Source organism: Ambystoma mexicanum, chromosome 8 (assembly GCF_040938575.1).
Source record: "Ambystoma mexicanum isolate Mex_15411 chromosome 8, UKY_AmexF1_1, whole genome shotgun sequence".
Classification (NCBI taxonomy): Eukaryota; Metazoa; Chordata; class Amphibia; order Caudata; family Ambystomatidae; genus Ambystoma; species Ambystoma mexicanum.
The window spans coordinates 1,391,322,061-1,391,337,612 of record NC_090929.1 but is presented as its reverse complement, the minus strand read 5'-3'; the positions used below and the strand labels follow the sequence as shown (position 1 = coordinate 1,391,337,612).

Here is a 15,552-nt window from a genome sequence, read left to right as displayed (position 1 = left end):
TCCTCCAAAAGGAGCCTTAGGAGACACGTTCGTGGTGGAGTGGTCATTCCCACTGCTGTACGCGTTTACTCCAGTCCCCGTCACCCCGCAAGTGCTGCAGAGGTTACGAAGGTTCGGTTCCTGGATGATCCTCATTGCTCCGGTGTGGGCCCATAGGAAGTGGTACCCCGACCTTCCCGACTTGTCTATCGGACCTCCACGTCGTCTTCCCTACAGAGACGATCTGCTCTCACGTAAGGGGGGTCAGGTTCTCCATCCAGAGGTCAGATCCCTCAACCTTCACGCTTGGTTTCTGAAAGGTTGAGGTATAAGGATTGGGACCTCCCTGAAGACGTGATGGAGGTGTTGCTTTCGGGCAGAAGGCCCGCAACTAAGTCCCTGTACCGTTGCCGTTGGCGAAAGTTTTGCGACTGGTGCAGGGTTAAGAATGTGGATCCTTTTGCATATGACATTCCTGTGGTTCTGTCTTTTTTGCTTTCTTTAGCCCGCAGGGGCTTGCAACTGGGTACGGTTAAAGGTTACCTGGCGGTGCTGTCCATATTGAAGTGCTCGTCTGAAGTGTGTTCTTATTTTAAAATTACTTTAATTTCTCAGTTTCTAAAAGGGATCACTAATGTGTTCCCTCCGTCACCTTTCCAGGTGCCCGGTTGGGATTTGAACCTTGTCCTCAAGTTTCTGATGGGTGCTCCGTTTGAGCCTTTGCATTCATGCCCTTTGAGACTGTTAACTCTTAAAACTGTATTTTTGGTTGCGGTCACTTCCGCTCGCAGAGTGATGGAGTTACAGGCACTTTCAGTTAAGCCACCCTTCACTGTATTTCATAAGGACAGGGTTGTCCTTAAAGTTCGTCCTTCCTTTCTTCTGAAGGTGGTGTTGGAATTTCCTTTAGGCCAGAAGGTTGTTCTTCCGGCATGTTATCCTCCTCCACTTCCTGATAAGGAAGAGGCGAGGCTCCATAGGCTCGATCCTAGGAGAGCTTTAAGCTTTTATATTTCACGCATGTCCCGGGTCAGAGTGGACGATCAACTCTTCATTGGTTAAGCTGGAAAGCATTTGGGACAAGCTGTGACTAAGCAGACTTTGTCTCGCTGGATTATTCTGGCTATTTATGAGCGTTACCGATTGGCGGGTAAGGACCCACCGGTCAGCTTTCGGGCCCATTCTACCAGGGGTATGGCTGCCTCTACTGCCCTACAGAGGGGTGTTCCTATTCGTAACATCTGTGATGCACCCACCTGGGCTTCGGTCCATACTTTTGTACGTCACTACTCTCTCGATTCCATCCGTGGGCAGGATCTGGCCTTTGGCAAGGCGGTCCTTTGATCCGCAATTTGATTGGGCATTATAAATTTCTGTATTCTAAATTCTTTTCCCACCTGCTTGCATTGGTACTGCTTTGGGAGTCGGTCATAGATATGGAATACGTCGGAGGACCCAATCCCCTCGAAGAACAAGTTACTCTCTTACCTGGTAACGTTCTTTCGATGGAATGGTCCGACGACGTATTCCATATCGCTCCCTCCCTGCCTTCCCCGCTACAGAATTTCTTATGCGATTGCAGCTTATGTTTCCGCAAGGCTTTGTGTGGTCCGACTGGCAGAAGACTGGTGCCAAAAGTTCTGGGGAAAAAACGACAACTGAGGCTACGTGCGTCGTGCGTCCTACTTATAACATCCAGTGACGTCGGCCGTCGGAGGAGGTCCTCGAGGGCGGTGTATCGACGTCATCGACGCAGGACACAGACGCCGAAAGATTTTCCGAAGCAGCACAGCTGTGGTGATTACTGTCATAGATATGGAATACGTCGTCGGACTATCCCTTCGAAAGAATGTTACCAGGTAAGAGAGTAACTTGTTCTTCATGCCTATCAACCACATTCTACAATTCATATGTAACATTTTACATAGTAAGGGGGGACTCTGTTGGCAGGCATCACACCAACAGAAGCAAATACAGGGTTAAGATTCCAAAGAGGTATAAAGCTGGTAAGAATAATTGGTTAAACTGAAGTATAGATATGGGTTTGTGTAAACTGAGTTAACAACCCTGGGCAACTCGGGGTGTTTCTAATTCTCAACTCTTTTTGGTTTCAGAGGATGATGCGGTGGTTGCTGTGACAATAGGTACCCAGAAAGATGCATTGATTCGGAAGCGAACGGTTGGAGTTATTGATATGGGTGGTGGCTCTCTCCAGATTGCCTATGAGGTTCCAAGCTCTGTGACCTTCTCTTCTCAACAACAGGTTTGTTTTTTGTTTTTTACATGATCGCCCAGTGTCCTTATTGAACAGAGCTGTCAAAATGTGGTGTTGAGCGTACAAGGGATTCCACCTCTTCATGCTCTCTTGTTTATCTCTATGCAAGTAAGGGGGTCTCCAACTCCAGCCCAAACCACGCCAATCTTTACAGCCCTGACTGTAAACTCCTGTATAGATGCACTGAATTCAAATTTCATTTAACTCCCAAATAATGCTGCATTCAAATGTTTTTTGCGGATAGACTGAAAACCTAGAGTGGAATTTGCAAGCTGCTTACTTGTGATTCTAAAAGCCTGGTATTGGAGAGCAAAGGGGCCAAATGAGGGATGGGACTCCTCTCACACCCTGATAAAGAAGAAACCAAAACATTTGTGAAATAGGAGATTCTGCTCCTTTCTCATATCTGACATACAATTGGTTAAGCATTCTTACTGTCATATTATGGAGTACTTGTATCATTTTAACCTATACTTCCGGCAGATTTCTGTTTCTTCTCGCTTCATTGCAAATATTAAAGTCAAACCGCACTTTTCTGGGATGCCCAATTTTGCATAGTGTAATACTCTGGTCAGTGCTACGTCTCATAAGAGCTGTCCAATACAGTGCTCTATAAAAATAACCTGTATTCTGGCTGGGTTAAATTGAGGATATAAAAAGATCTGCACCTTCCCTGCTCATCTTGTGCCTAACAGCTGAAGGGTTTAGCTAGATATGCTGATCTGATCAGGGTGTGATATATTGTGGCCGCCGCCTCTGCTCATTAGTTTTATCATTTTTACTGCACTTTGTGCGTAGAGAAGAACACTGGCAATTATGCCCACTTTTCTGATATGCTTTACTGAATAGCTCCAACTCCTTTTTTTATTTTATCTTGTTAAATATAATCCTATCACTGCTCTGGCTCAAAGTTTAATTCTCACACCTGTGAACCTCATGACGATGGCTTATGGTATCCTTGCTCTGGATAAAGGTGATAATTGTAACCAAAAATGTATAGCTCAGCTGATCCTCTCATGTTAGTGTGGGTGTGATGTGTCAAGGGGAACATGAATCATTGGCACGGTGGCAGCCTTCTTGGTGATGCTTCTATTAAATGTTTTTTTTTTCTTTGTTTCAGGAGGAGGCGGCAAAGGCCCTGCTGGCAGAATTTAATTTGGGGTGTGACATGCAGCATACAGATCACGTGTACAGAGTCTATGTTACAACCTTTTTGGGCTTTGGCGGCAACTTTGCACGACAGCGCTATGAGGACATGGTGTACAACAAGACTATTACAAAGAACAGGTAATCTGCCTAATGGCAGGCTCAAGGGAGTTCTAGGTGTGATTTATCCAGCCAACGACTAGATCAAGGTGTAATACTGCTAAGTGGTTTCATTTCATCATTGCACTGAAATCATAGACTTAACACAAGTGACCCTTCACTGACCCACCCTCTCCACAACTCCCATACCTTCACAGATCATGTGTACAAAATGGCTGCGTATTTTAGTCCTACCATTTTGTTTAAAAATAGAGGATGCTGATAAAATCTGCCTGAAAACAAGCACCAACTACTGACGAAGGGAGCAAAAGGCATCATTTGTAATCAGCAGATTAATGATTGAGAGTTAGTTATATGAAAAATAGTGGTTTCAGTTGAATGTGCAGGACGGAAACTGAATTGAGTGAAGGTTAAGATGGGAAGAGATTTTAGAATACGCAACACGTAAAAATGTTTCGAGAGCAGCTGGAGAAGAGTAACAGGGTGGTAATTGGATAAAGAAGACTGGTTGGTTAAAGAGGTTTTTCTTAAGATGTGAATGAACACAGCATGCTTAAACGAGTAAGGGAAGGTAGATTAAGACAATGAAAGATAAGTAAAGTCAGAAAAGGAATGATGAGGGATACATTGAAGGAATAAGAGAAGAAGGCAAAGGATCAAGCAGGGAGGCTGTGGGATGAGCACATGAAAGAGAAGTAGTCCGAGTCAGTGAGAGGCAGGAATGAGAGAAAAGAGGAAGAAGATTGGGTGGGTGGAAAGGGTACAGGCAGGAGTATTGACCAAGGGGAAGCTTAGGTCTGCGATGAGCGCAGGTCAAAGACTTTCGAGATGAAGAAGTCTGCAAAGTCCAAAGAGGAGATATGTAGAGGGGTGAGGTGCAGGAGGACAATGTTATTTACCTGAAAGAAGCGGCAGGGAATGAGGTAAGGGTAGAGAAGTAGTGTTTTTTGGCAGATAGAAGTGAGGCATCATACAATGAATGAAGAACAGATTGAAGATCCGAGGGATTGTGGTTCCCCTCCCCCCCCAGTGTTGCTCTGCCTTGCGTAATGATGAATGGTGGGAGCGAAGACGGGGTGTCAGCCATGGTTGTGGAGCTTTATGGGAGGGAAGATAAGAGTCATGAAGCGAATCAAGAGTAGAGGAAAGAATTATGCAGAGTAGAAGAAGCCTGATCAATTGAGATTGTGGAGAAGGTAGGAAGAGAAGGAACAGTTCTGAAGAGAGAAAGGAGTATGAGGCAAAAAATATGTAGGTCACGTTGGAAAAAAGGGTTCGAGGGGGAAGAGCGAGTAGGAGTAGATGGTAGAATTAGAAGCAGTACCAGTCAATACTAGCTAACCTTAATGAGTCGGATCCCTAGCCTAATAACAATTGCTCCACAAGGTTTAAGGCAAGTAAGCAGGTTTTGGCTACTTTGATGGGGCTACAAAATATATTCAAAGTTCTCTCACAGGAAAAAATAGGCTCAATGCGCTAGGTGCTAATTTAGTCAGTGTAATGCTTTTAAAATGTAATGTTTGTTTACTAAAAACATGGAGTCTGTATGAAATGCATTGTGGGTGAGCTCAGAGCAGCAATGGACATTTGTCTTTCTCAATGAGATATGCATTTAATGGAAGTCCTAAAACTGTTTCACTGGTAAACTGGTTTTTCAGCAAGGCTCACTGTTTAAAATATTCTGCATTGCTTCAAGGATTGTTTTGAAGAAAGGTGCCGGCTGATGCTTGTTAATCGTTGTAGGAGCCGAAGGAAAGTTGTGCTGTTTTTCACGCTCTATGAGAAAGGCAATAGTTTACCTCTTCAAGTGACCATAGGCCATTATGCCAATGATCTATGGGACCTAGGAACAGGTGGAAAACCAGAGAGTTCTGGAAAATGCCTTTACGCATTTGTGTAATGTTTAAAATGGCGAGCACAGACAGAAAAGCTTCAGGGAAGCGTGGACACACTGCTTTCCATTCCCGTTGCAGGGAGAATCTCTTGTACTTGGCCTGTTTCAGAGCTTCTCAGTGATGCTGGCTAAGATGAGGCTGTGTTCTGCAATGACCTCAACAGTGAAGTATACTTAAAACATTTACTAATCATTCTTTATTGAATTTATCTTGTTAGTTATGCTGATTGAGAATAAAGCAGCCATAAAGAGCCATGTGATCATCTGAGTGTGTGCTTTGTGCGTATAATTGCCTTTCAAGTGTACAAGGTTTTTTGATTTTGTGTACTGGGGAGAAAAATGAGCACTGTATCCGTTAACGTTTTGGAATGCAAAGCAGTCAGTTGTAACGCTCACCTGATTCCCGTAGAGGCGCCGGTCTTGACTGGGCGTATACCGTATCTTCAAAGGTGATGTGTAACACACGGCTGGCTCTTTGGGCTGGACCTCTGTGCACTGTATGTATGACTCGAAGGGTAAGATGTCTTAGGTAAGTGAACGCCGTGCTCTCCATCTGCCTCGGGGCAGGGTGCTGTAACCAGTTTCTTCACTGGATAAGGGGAGCAGGCCTCTTGACTTCAGAGGACTGCTGTCCGTCGTTTACTGCACGAACGGTAAGTTTCGAGTAATTCTAATGTCTTTAAAGTCTTTAGTAATGATGTTTCTTGTTTTGCAGGGTTCCGGCGATGGCGGATGACGGGCTGAAGTGAGTTGAAGATGGAGCCCGTGTGATGAATAGAAGCGCCTGGAAGCACGTAAGTAAGCGCTTGTTGCCTGCTTCACGATGCGCTCTGTCTTTTTATTTTGCAGGTACAAGTTCGGAGCGGCTGCAGGGTGCCGGAATACCCACTGGGTTAGATGTGGAAAGGAGTAATGGCATGTGAGTATTAAAGTTCCCCAATGTCTTTAAACGCACCTTGTTTTGTCTTTCAGATGCGGGATGCAGCGCCGAAGGCCTCCGGAGCGTGCGAAGAGTTGGTAAGCTTTTGTCTTTCAGATGCCGGAATGCAGCACGAGGCGTTGGTGACAGCCGATGGACCAGGTAAGTGAAGAGCTGTCACTGAAGACCGTAATGCTAACCTGTTCTTTCTTGTCTTTATAGGTGTTGCTGAAGACTGGATTCAGGATGGTAAGCCTTTTTCCTTAGGCCCAGGATCAGATGCAGAAGACACGATGAGCGTTCTGCTGCAGAGGATGCAGAATAACGCAAAGCAAGATTCATCCATCGGGTGTGGTTTAAACAGCCTCCTGTAGTGCTTAGGTGTCTCCTTCCACAGCCACGCCTAGGTAAGAAAAGAGTTCCTGCTTTCCAGAAGAGTTCCAGTGTTCTGAATCTAGGGAGTGGCTCCTGCCCCACCCAACAGGAAAAGTAGTTCCAAACAGAAGAGGATCAGAGGCTCAACTGGCAGGCAAGTAAGCAGCATGGTCTGCTGCAGGTAAGTCCTCCCAAGCATTATGAGCCCGGCGCTTCCATCGCTGGGACTGGGCATATTTATGAGCCTGGTGCCACTGGTGCCAGGACTGGGTCCAAAAGGTCCCAATTGGGACTGGTTGGCACTCGGAACCTGGGTTATGGATCTGCTTCCAAGGGAGTTGGGAAAACCCTGACCTTTTGGAAGCAGAGATCATGACAGTACCCCCCCTCAAGGCCCCTCCCAAACCGGGCTTCTCCGGGGGTTTTGGCTTGTCAGGAAATGTTCGGTGAAATCTTTTGATTAGACGAGGAGCGTGGACATATTCAGCAGGTTCCCAGGATCTCTCTTGGGGGCCGTAGCCTTTCCAGTCAATTAGGTAAAATAGTTTAGATTTGGAGATCTTGGAGTCCAGAATGCTTTTGACTTCAAGCTCGAGTTCTCCATCAACTAGGATAGGTTTTGGAGATTTAGTTAGTCGGGTTTGAGGTTGCACGGGTTTTAATAGAGAGACGTGGAAGACCGGATGTATCTTCATGTGCGGGGGCAAGTCCAACTTGACCGCTACTGGGTTTACTATGGTAGTGATGGAATAGGGACCAAGGTATCTTGGGTTGAATGTGCGTGGCCCTTTTAGAGGTAGATATTTGGTGGATAACCAGACTTGATCCCCTACTTGATATTGAGGGGCTTCCTTCCGATGTTGATCTGCTCCTTTCTTGTATTGTTCTTTAGCCCTTTGAAGGTGAGAAACAGCTTCCTTAAAGGCTTGGGTGATTGTAGAATGCAGGTAGTCTACTGCTGGTGTTTCAAGATCTTGGAGGGGATCCAACTCCGAGGTTCGAGGGTGACTGCCGTACAAAAGAAAAAATGGGGTTTTCCCAGTTCCCGAATGGACAGAGTTATTGTAGGCATATTCGGCTATCCAAAGGATGTCTTGCCAAGTTTTTTCAGTTTGTTGCAGCATGCAGCGTAAATACTGTTCCAGAGTTTGATTGGTCCTCTCGGTTTGTCCGTCGGTCTGAGGGTGGTGACTGGTCGATAGTCTCACATCAATTTGAGCCGACCGACAGCAACTTCGCCAAAAATGAGAAATAAATTGACTACCTCGATCCGAAATTAGAACCGAAGGAAAACCGTGCAGTCGGACGATGTTTTCGAGAAATTCTCGGGCCAGAGTTGCTGCTGTTGGCAAGCCTTTGAGCGGAATGAAATGCGCCATCTTGGAGAATAAGTCCACGATTACTAGAATCGTATTGTATCCGGAGCATGGAGGTAGATCGGTGATGAAGTCCATAGAAAGCGTATGCCAAGGGCGAGGTGGGATGTCAATAGGGCGTAAGAGGCCTGCTGGTCTTTCCTTTTGACTCTTGTTTTGGGCGCATACTCCACAGGACATTATAAAGTCTCTGATATCTTTTTTCCAAGACGGCCACCAGAAGTAGCGCTTGATCTTTTCTGAGGTCTTGGCCATACCGGGATGTCCTTCCATTAAAGAATCGTGATAACAAGAGATTACTTTTTTCTGTAAATCTGTGCTGGGTAGGTATAATCGTTCTTGGAAATACAATAAGTTGTCCTTTACTGCAAAGTCCTTTCCCTGCAGATGCCAATTCTGTATGTCTGCTGGAGTTACAAGTTGCCTGGCTTTATCCTTAACTTCCTCTATGGATTCTGTGGCGATTACACCCAGAATTCTTTGTTCGGGAATGATTGGTACAGGTTTAGGGTTGATCAAGTGTTCTTCCACTCCCATCCGAGAAAGGGCATCACCTTTACCGTTCTTTGTACCAGGTCGATAGGTAATTATGAAGTCAAACTCGGCAAAGAATAATGCCCAACGGAGTTGTCTAGAGGATTGGGCTTTTGCGGTTTTCAAATATTGCAGGTTTCGGTGATCCGTAATCACAGTAACGGTGTGTCGGGCCCCCAGCAGATAATGCCGCCAAGCCTTAAAGGCAGACTTGATAGCCAGAAGTTCCTTGTCAGTAATCGTGTAATTGATTTCAGGAGGCGAGAATTTGCGGGACCAAAATGCCACGGGATGCAACTGATTGGTTACCGGGTCCTTTTGTGATAGAACTGCCCCCATGGCAAGGCTTGAAGCATCAGTTTCCACTATGTAGGGGAGTTCGGGGCGAGGGTGTTTTAAGATTGGTGCAGAGATAAATTTAGTCTTCAAATCCTGGAAAGCTTGTTCCGCCTCGGTAGACCATTCAAAACGTTTGTTTTTCTTTAACAAGGCAGTGATGGGCTGGACTATTCGAGAGAATTCGGGGATAAACCTGCGGTAAAAGTTAGCGAAGCCTAACATGCTTTGCACACCTTTTACGGAGGATGGTGATGGCCATTTGAGAACTGCATCGACCTTCTTTGAATCCATACGCACTCCGCCAGGTGATAATATGAATCCCAAGAATTCAACTTCAGTCACGTTGAAAACACATTTTTCCAACTTAGCGAAAAGTTTGTGTTGACGCAATCTTTCGAGGACCATTTTCACGTGTTTCTGATGTTCAGATTCCGATGAAGAATAAATGAGGATGTCGTCAATGTAAACAACAACACACACATCTATGAGCTCTCTGAGGACATCGTTCATAAAATATTGAAAGGCGGTCGGGGCATTGCAAAGTCCGAAGGGCATGACCTGATATTCAAATAGCCCATACTTGGTGCGGAAGGCCGTCTTCCATTCATCGCCCTCTTTTACTCGTACCAAGTGGTAAGCTCCTCTAAGATCCAGCTTTGTATATATGCATGCTTTTCTGACTTGGTCCAGGAGTTCAGGGATCAAAGGTAACGGATATCTATTCTTAACGGTGATCCGGTTCAGGGAGCGATAATCTATACAAGTTCTAAGGTCTCCTTCCTTTTTTGGAACGAAGAACAAAGCTGAAGAAGCAGGGGACTTGGAAGGACGAATAAACCCATTTGCCAGGTATTGATCCAGGTATTGTCGAAGGTGAAGGTTCTCAGGCTCGGTGAGGGCATAAATTCTACTACAAGGAGGAGTAGATCCAGGTATCAGGTCGATCTGGCAGTCATAAGACCTATGAGGAGGTAGAGAGTTAGCCTGATCCTTCCGGAAAACATCTTGGTATTCTAGGTATTCGGGAGGTAACTGGGGAGTCTCTGAAGAAATTGCTGCCAGTGCAACACCAGGTGGAGGGTGACAAGTAGAGACACATTCTGGAAACTGGACCGTTCTTGCTCGCCAATCGATCAGAGGATTGTGTTTCTCTAACCAAGGTATTCCTAGAATAATCTGAAACTGAGGGGCCTTGATCACATCGAACACAATCTTCTCATGGTGTCCATCTTGACTTACTAGCGTCACCTCTTGAGTGGTATGCGTTACTGGCCCGGAGGCTATTTCCGTACCATCCACCGTAGTAATGACGTCCTTTACAGCCTTGGGACAAAGAGTTAGATTCATCCTCAAAACCATTTCATGATCCACATAATTGCCGATGGCACCGCTGTCTACGTAAGCTTCAATTGCATGTAATCGATCCGGATTATCAGGGCTAATGAGGACCATAGGTATCACGAAATGCGAGGTCACGGAACTGGTTTTCACGCTCGGCAAGAAGACCTCTATTCTTGTCGGGCGAGGTCGTTTCCCTGCTCAGAGTTTGTAACTTTGGTAACTGCAGCTCCTACTGCCTTCTTGGCAGGTTTCACCGGACAGTCTCGAAGAAAGTGCCCTGAGTTTCCGCAATAGAGGCATAATTGCAACTGTTTTCTCCTTTCCCGCTCCTTTTGTGTTAGAGGACCTTTCAGACCCCCTATTTGCATGGGTTCCCCGGAGTCTACTCCTTTGGAAGGAGTTGGCAGTTTGGAAAATACTCGAGCATCAAACTTGGAACGATCGGCCTTCCTGTTCTGCAGTCTGTGATCTATTTGAACGACTAAGTCTATATAGTCCGAACAATCTTGTGGGGGATTCACTACTTGGGCTAACACATCTTTGATCTCTCCACGTAGACCTCTATAAAACAGCGTAATCCTTTTGCCCTCAGGCCATTGAGTTTCCACTATGTCTGTTGAAAGACGTAATATAAGCCAAAAGGTCTTGATTACCTTGTCGCAACGAAAGAAGCTCATTGTCCAAGGCCTGCCCCAGTGAATGTCTTGCGAACAGTTTTTCCATACTGAGCTGAAAAGCTTGAAAATCATGGAGGACCGGATCATCTTGATTTACTAGAGGGATCGACCAGTCTGCCGCATTGCCACTAAGGTACGAAAGCACGAAAGCTACTTTAGCTTGATCAGTTGGAAAGGCTGCTGGCCGGCATAAGAAATGCAACCGGCACTGATTGATAAATACTGCAAACCTCTTTGGGTCACCAGAAAATCGTTCGGGCGGAGCCAGTGGTACATTCCCAGGTAGGTTGATCTGCACTGGATTCATAGAGGATGTAGAAGGAAGATTTCCCCCAGATGCGGGTAACTGGGTCTGTCCGGCTTGTGACTGTAGCAATTGTCTAGCGAGATCATCTGTTCGCTCCTTAGAAATAATCAGTTCCCTTCTTAGAGCGTTCGTTTCCTGACGGGCTGCATGCACTTCTGCCCTTAGCTCCCCAAGTAACTGGGCTAGCTGGTCGGTATCCGAGGTTTCCATAGCGCCTGGACGGGAGTTTTGTGGTAGGCTTTGCGTTCTGTAACGCTCACCTGATTCCCGTAGAGGCGCCGGTCTTGACTGGGCGTATACCGTATCTTCAAAGGTGATGTGTAACACACGGCTGGCTCGTTGGGCTGGACCTCTGTGCACTGTATGTCTGACTCGAAGGGTAAGATGTCTTAGGTAAGTGAACGCCGTGCTCTCCATCTGCCTCGGGGCAGGGTGCTGTAACCAGTTTCTTCACTGGATAAGGGGAGCAGGCCTCTTGACTTCAGAGGACTGCTGTCCGTCGTTTACTGCACGAACGGTAAGTTTCGAGTAATTCTAATGTCTTTAAAGTCTTTAGTAATGATGTTTCTTGTTTTGCAGGGTTCCGGCGATGGCGGATGACGGGCTGAAGTGAGTTGAAGATGGAGCCCGTGTGATGAATAGAAGCGCCTGGAAGCACGTAAGTAAGCGCTTGTTGCCTGCTTCATGATGCGCTCTAACTGTCTTTTTATTTTGCAGGTACAAGTTCGGAGCGGCTGCAGGGTGCCGGAATACCCACTGGGTTAGATGTGGAAAGGAGTAATGGCATGTGAGTATTAAAGTTCCCCAATGTCTTTAAACGCACCTTGTTTTGTCTTTCAGATGCGGGATGCAGCGCCGAAGGCCTCCGGAGCGTGCAAAGAGTTGGTAAGCTTTTGTCTTTCAGATGCCGGAATGCAGCGCGAGGCGTTGGTGACAGCCGATGGACCAGGTAAGTGAAGAGCTGTCACTGAAGACCGTAATGCTAACCTGTTCTTTCTTGTCTTTATAGGTGTTGCTGAAGACTGGATTCAGGATGGTAAGCCTTTTTGCTTAGGCCCAGGATCAGATGCAGAAGACACGATGAGCGTTCTGCTGCAGAGGATGCAGAATAACGCAAAGCAAGATTCATCCATCGGGTGTGGTTTAAACAGCCTCCTGTAGTGCTTAGGTGTCTCCTTCCACAGCCACGCCTAGGTAAGAAAAGAGTTCCTGCTTTCCAGAAGAGTTCCAGTGTTCTGAATCTAGGGAGTGGCTCCTGCCCCAACCAACAGGAAAAGTAGTTCCAAACAGAAGAGGATCAGAGGCTCAACTGGCAGGCAAGTAAGCAGCATGGTCTGCTGCAGGTAAGTCCACCCAAGCATTATGAGCCCGGCGCTTCCAGCACCGGGACTGGGCATATTTATGAGCCTGGTGCCACTGGCGCCAGGACTGGGTCCAAAAGGTCCCAATTGGGACTGGTTGGCACTCGGAACCTGGGTTATGGATCTGCTTCCAAGGGAGTTGGGAAAACCCTGACCTTTTGGAAGCAGAGATCATGACATCAGTGACCTAATTCGTATGATTTTTAAAATTAAGTTTCCTGCAAACGAAGAAGACCGTTACCAATCCCAGTCATCCACAGAGACTCTGACAAGATTCCTATTAAAAGATTTCGCAACAAAATACCTTCAGTTCTGCAGTATGGGGTCTGGCATGCATTCACATGCTCATGAATATTCCCCGTCGTTAGGCTGGGAATCCTCGGTAAAGGAAAAAAATCAGTATCAGTTTTGTTTCTGATCTGTCTTTCTTAGTAGTAACCAATCACTGGTCTCTGGGTCATACTGCGCCCAGCCACTGACTGCCCTCTCCCTAAGCCCCGCCCCTGGCAGCCACCCTCAGATTTTTACCAAGCGTTCAAGTGTTGGGAGTCCTCGTGCTATAGCGCTCGAGCTTTTACTGCGTTTTGCGCTTTTTCTAAGAGATTTATCTCATTTTTTCAGTTAATCGAGCCTCAAGCTCCACCGTTTCTACTTCCGATCAACGGGGACCCGTTTCGGATTTACCTACGCCCCTCAAGGGTGACGTTTTCGTCGAGTTACGCTTCTTGGAGGATTCCAGAAGTTTCTAAGGCCTACCTCGTGGACTGCCCTGGATGCAACCTACAAAATGTGTTCGAGGACGAGCATTCGAAATGCCTTTACTGCCTCCACAAGGACAAAACGCACGTGGAGAAGGACTGTGCATTTTGCTTTAACATGACAGATCGGACGATGAGGGATCGCCGGACCCATCTTTCCAACTGGCTGGAAGGCAAGAGACCAGCAGGTGAGAAGAAGAAGTCTGAGCGGTCTTCTAAGTCCTGTGAGGGTGCCCCGGCGACGGGGGCCCAACAGAAGGCAAAGCACCGCGAGTCTGGGGGCACCGGGAGCGCCGAACGGTCGGTCTCCTCGGCTGCCAGGCAGGGCGCACCTTCACTGATGCCATCAACCGCGAGCCAACGCTCTGGCTCAGGGAAGAGGAAACCCGAGAACCTGGCTAAGCTTCTGGAGAGGCCCCGGTCGATCTTGGAGGAACCGGCCGAGGGGGAGCGAGGCGGTGACCCTCCCCCTAAGGTGAAGGCCTCAAGCGCGCCCAAAGGCGGCAAAGGCCTTGATCCACCCGGCTAAGGCCTCTATTGAGGGAGTCGCTGCGGCCCTGGCGAAGCCTGTGGAGGCTATCCCAGTGGAGGCGACCTCAGGGCCTAGAATTTCCCTGCCTCCGCAGAGGGAATCCTCTTTTAAGCCCATCGAGAAGTCCCCCGTGAAGACCCCGGTGGAAAAAGAGGGGGGGCTGGTGGCCGACACGGACACAACCTCCGAGGAGGAACTGACCAAGAATTTGGAAGAGGCCCGGTCCCACGGGAGGAATCCCGACGAAGGGGACGACGAGAGCGAGGGTAGCAACGACAAGGTTCTCGTGGATGAGGAGCAACCGTCGTGCCCGTCAAGCCCGAGCCGCAGGACAACTCGGTGGCCATTTTGACGGCAATCCAAGCCTTATGCATGGAGATGAGGACGAGACTGCCCCTAGCCCCGACGGACGATCCGGCTGAAGCCTGTCGGGAAGCCCTCCAAACAAGAGGAGAATTCATCCAGTGCCCCTTCAGCCCTAACGGCCTTCTCAGCCTTTGTCGCCTTCCCCGATCCCGAGGGACGACACAGGAACAGACACGGCCACGAAGGGGTACGGATGACGACGGCAGTGACAATGGGACTGACCTTCCGTCTCCGATCCCTCGGGCGTCCCCTCCCGACGAGATTGGCTCCTTCCACGCTATGATTGACATGGCATCCAAGCTTTTTCAGCTCTGCCCCGAAGAGAATAAGGAAGGCTTCCTCTACCAACGGTGCGAGGCCAAGAGGAAGACGGTCCTCGCTGTGCCGTTGCTGGATGACATCTGGGACAAGGGACTTGCCCTTCTCAAGAACCCGTCCACGACACCTGCCAAGAGGGACTGGTGTGAGAAGAAGTACCGGGTCCCTGTCGCTGCCCCGTTGTGCCTTAGGGCACAGCCGACCCCGGATTCGGTCGTCTCTGCAGCGGCCAAGCAGAAAGCGGGGGGTGGGGGGGCATCGGCTTAATCTTAAACTTCCCCACCGGACGGCGAGGCAAAGAAGCTGGACGCCATGGGACGAGTCATCTTGTCGGCAGCAACGACGATTAAGGCGGCCAACGCCCTAACGATCGTGGCCCGCTACGACAGGGAATTGTGGTCCCCCCTGTTGGACTTCCTCCCGGACGACAAGAGAGGGCAGAGGCCCTGGCGATCCTACAGGAGGGTGAGGTGGCGTCGGACCACGCCATAACTGTGGCCACAGACATTGCCGACACCGGTTTGCCACTTGCTGGCTAAACTACCACTGTTTGTTGCCTTTATTATTTATTCTTCGTATTATATATCTGTTTTTCCTTTGCTCCGCACTTTCCATTTCTTCCCCCTTCCATGCACTTTGCCCCTTTCCCCCTCCCACGCACTTGTGCGTTCTCAATGTCACTGGGCCTAGTAAGATAGTTGATATTGTTCTCCCTTGTTCCTTTCCCTTGCCTTGTCGCGCTCTGAAACACTTGTGTACGAGTGCAATACAAATAAAATTTCAATTCACAAAAAGTCACAGGTAACTGCTAAGAAAGACTGTACACCCAATGGTAGCAAATGGGGGCGAGGAAGACTATGACGCAGATATGCAAACAAGCCCCTTCTACCACAATTGGAACTAACAATATGCGAAGAAATGACATCTGCCCTGCA

The 15,552-nt window shown here is 47.9% G+C and overlaps 1 protein-coding gene across 2 annotated transcripts in view; it reads left to right on the top strand.

The window, feature by feature from the left end:
* The window catches only part of ENTPD7 (ectonucleoside triphosphate diphosphohydrolase 7), a 482,207-nt gene that overhangs the window by 428,831 nt on the left and 37,824 nt on the right, over positions 1 to 15,552 (top strand). For both annotated transcript variants that reach the window (XM_069611530.1, XM_069611531.1), the window contains exons 8-9: positions 2,094 to 2,242; positions 3,375 to 3,541. In XM_069611530.1, the coding sequence (XP_069467631.1) occupies positions 2,094 to 2,242; positions 3,375 to 3,541 (316 nt within the window). The remainder of the gene's footprint in view (positions 1 to 2,093; positions 2,243 to 3,374; positions 3,542 to 15,552) is intronic.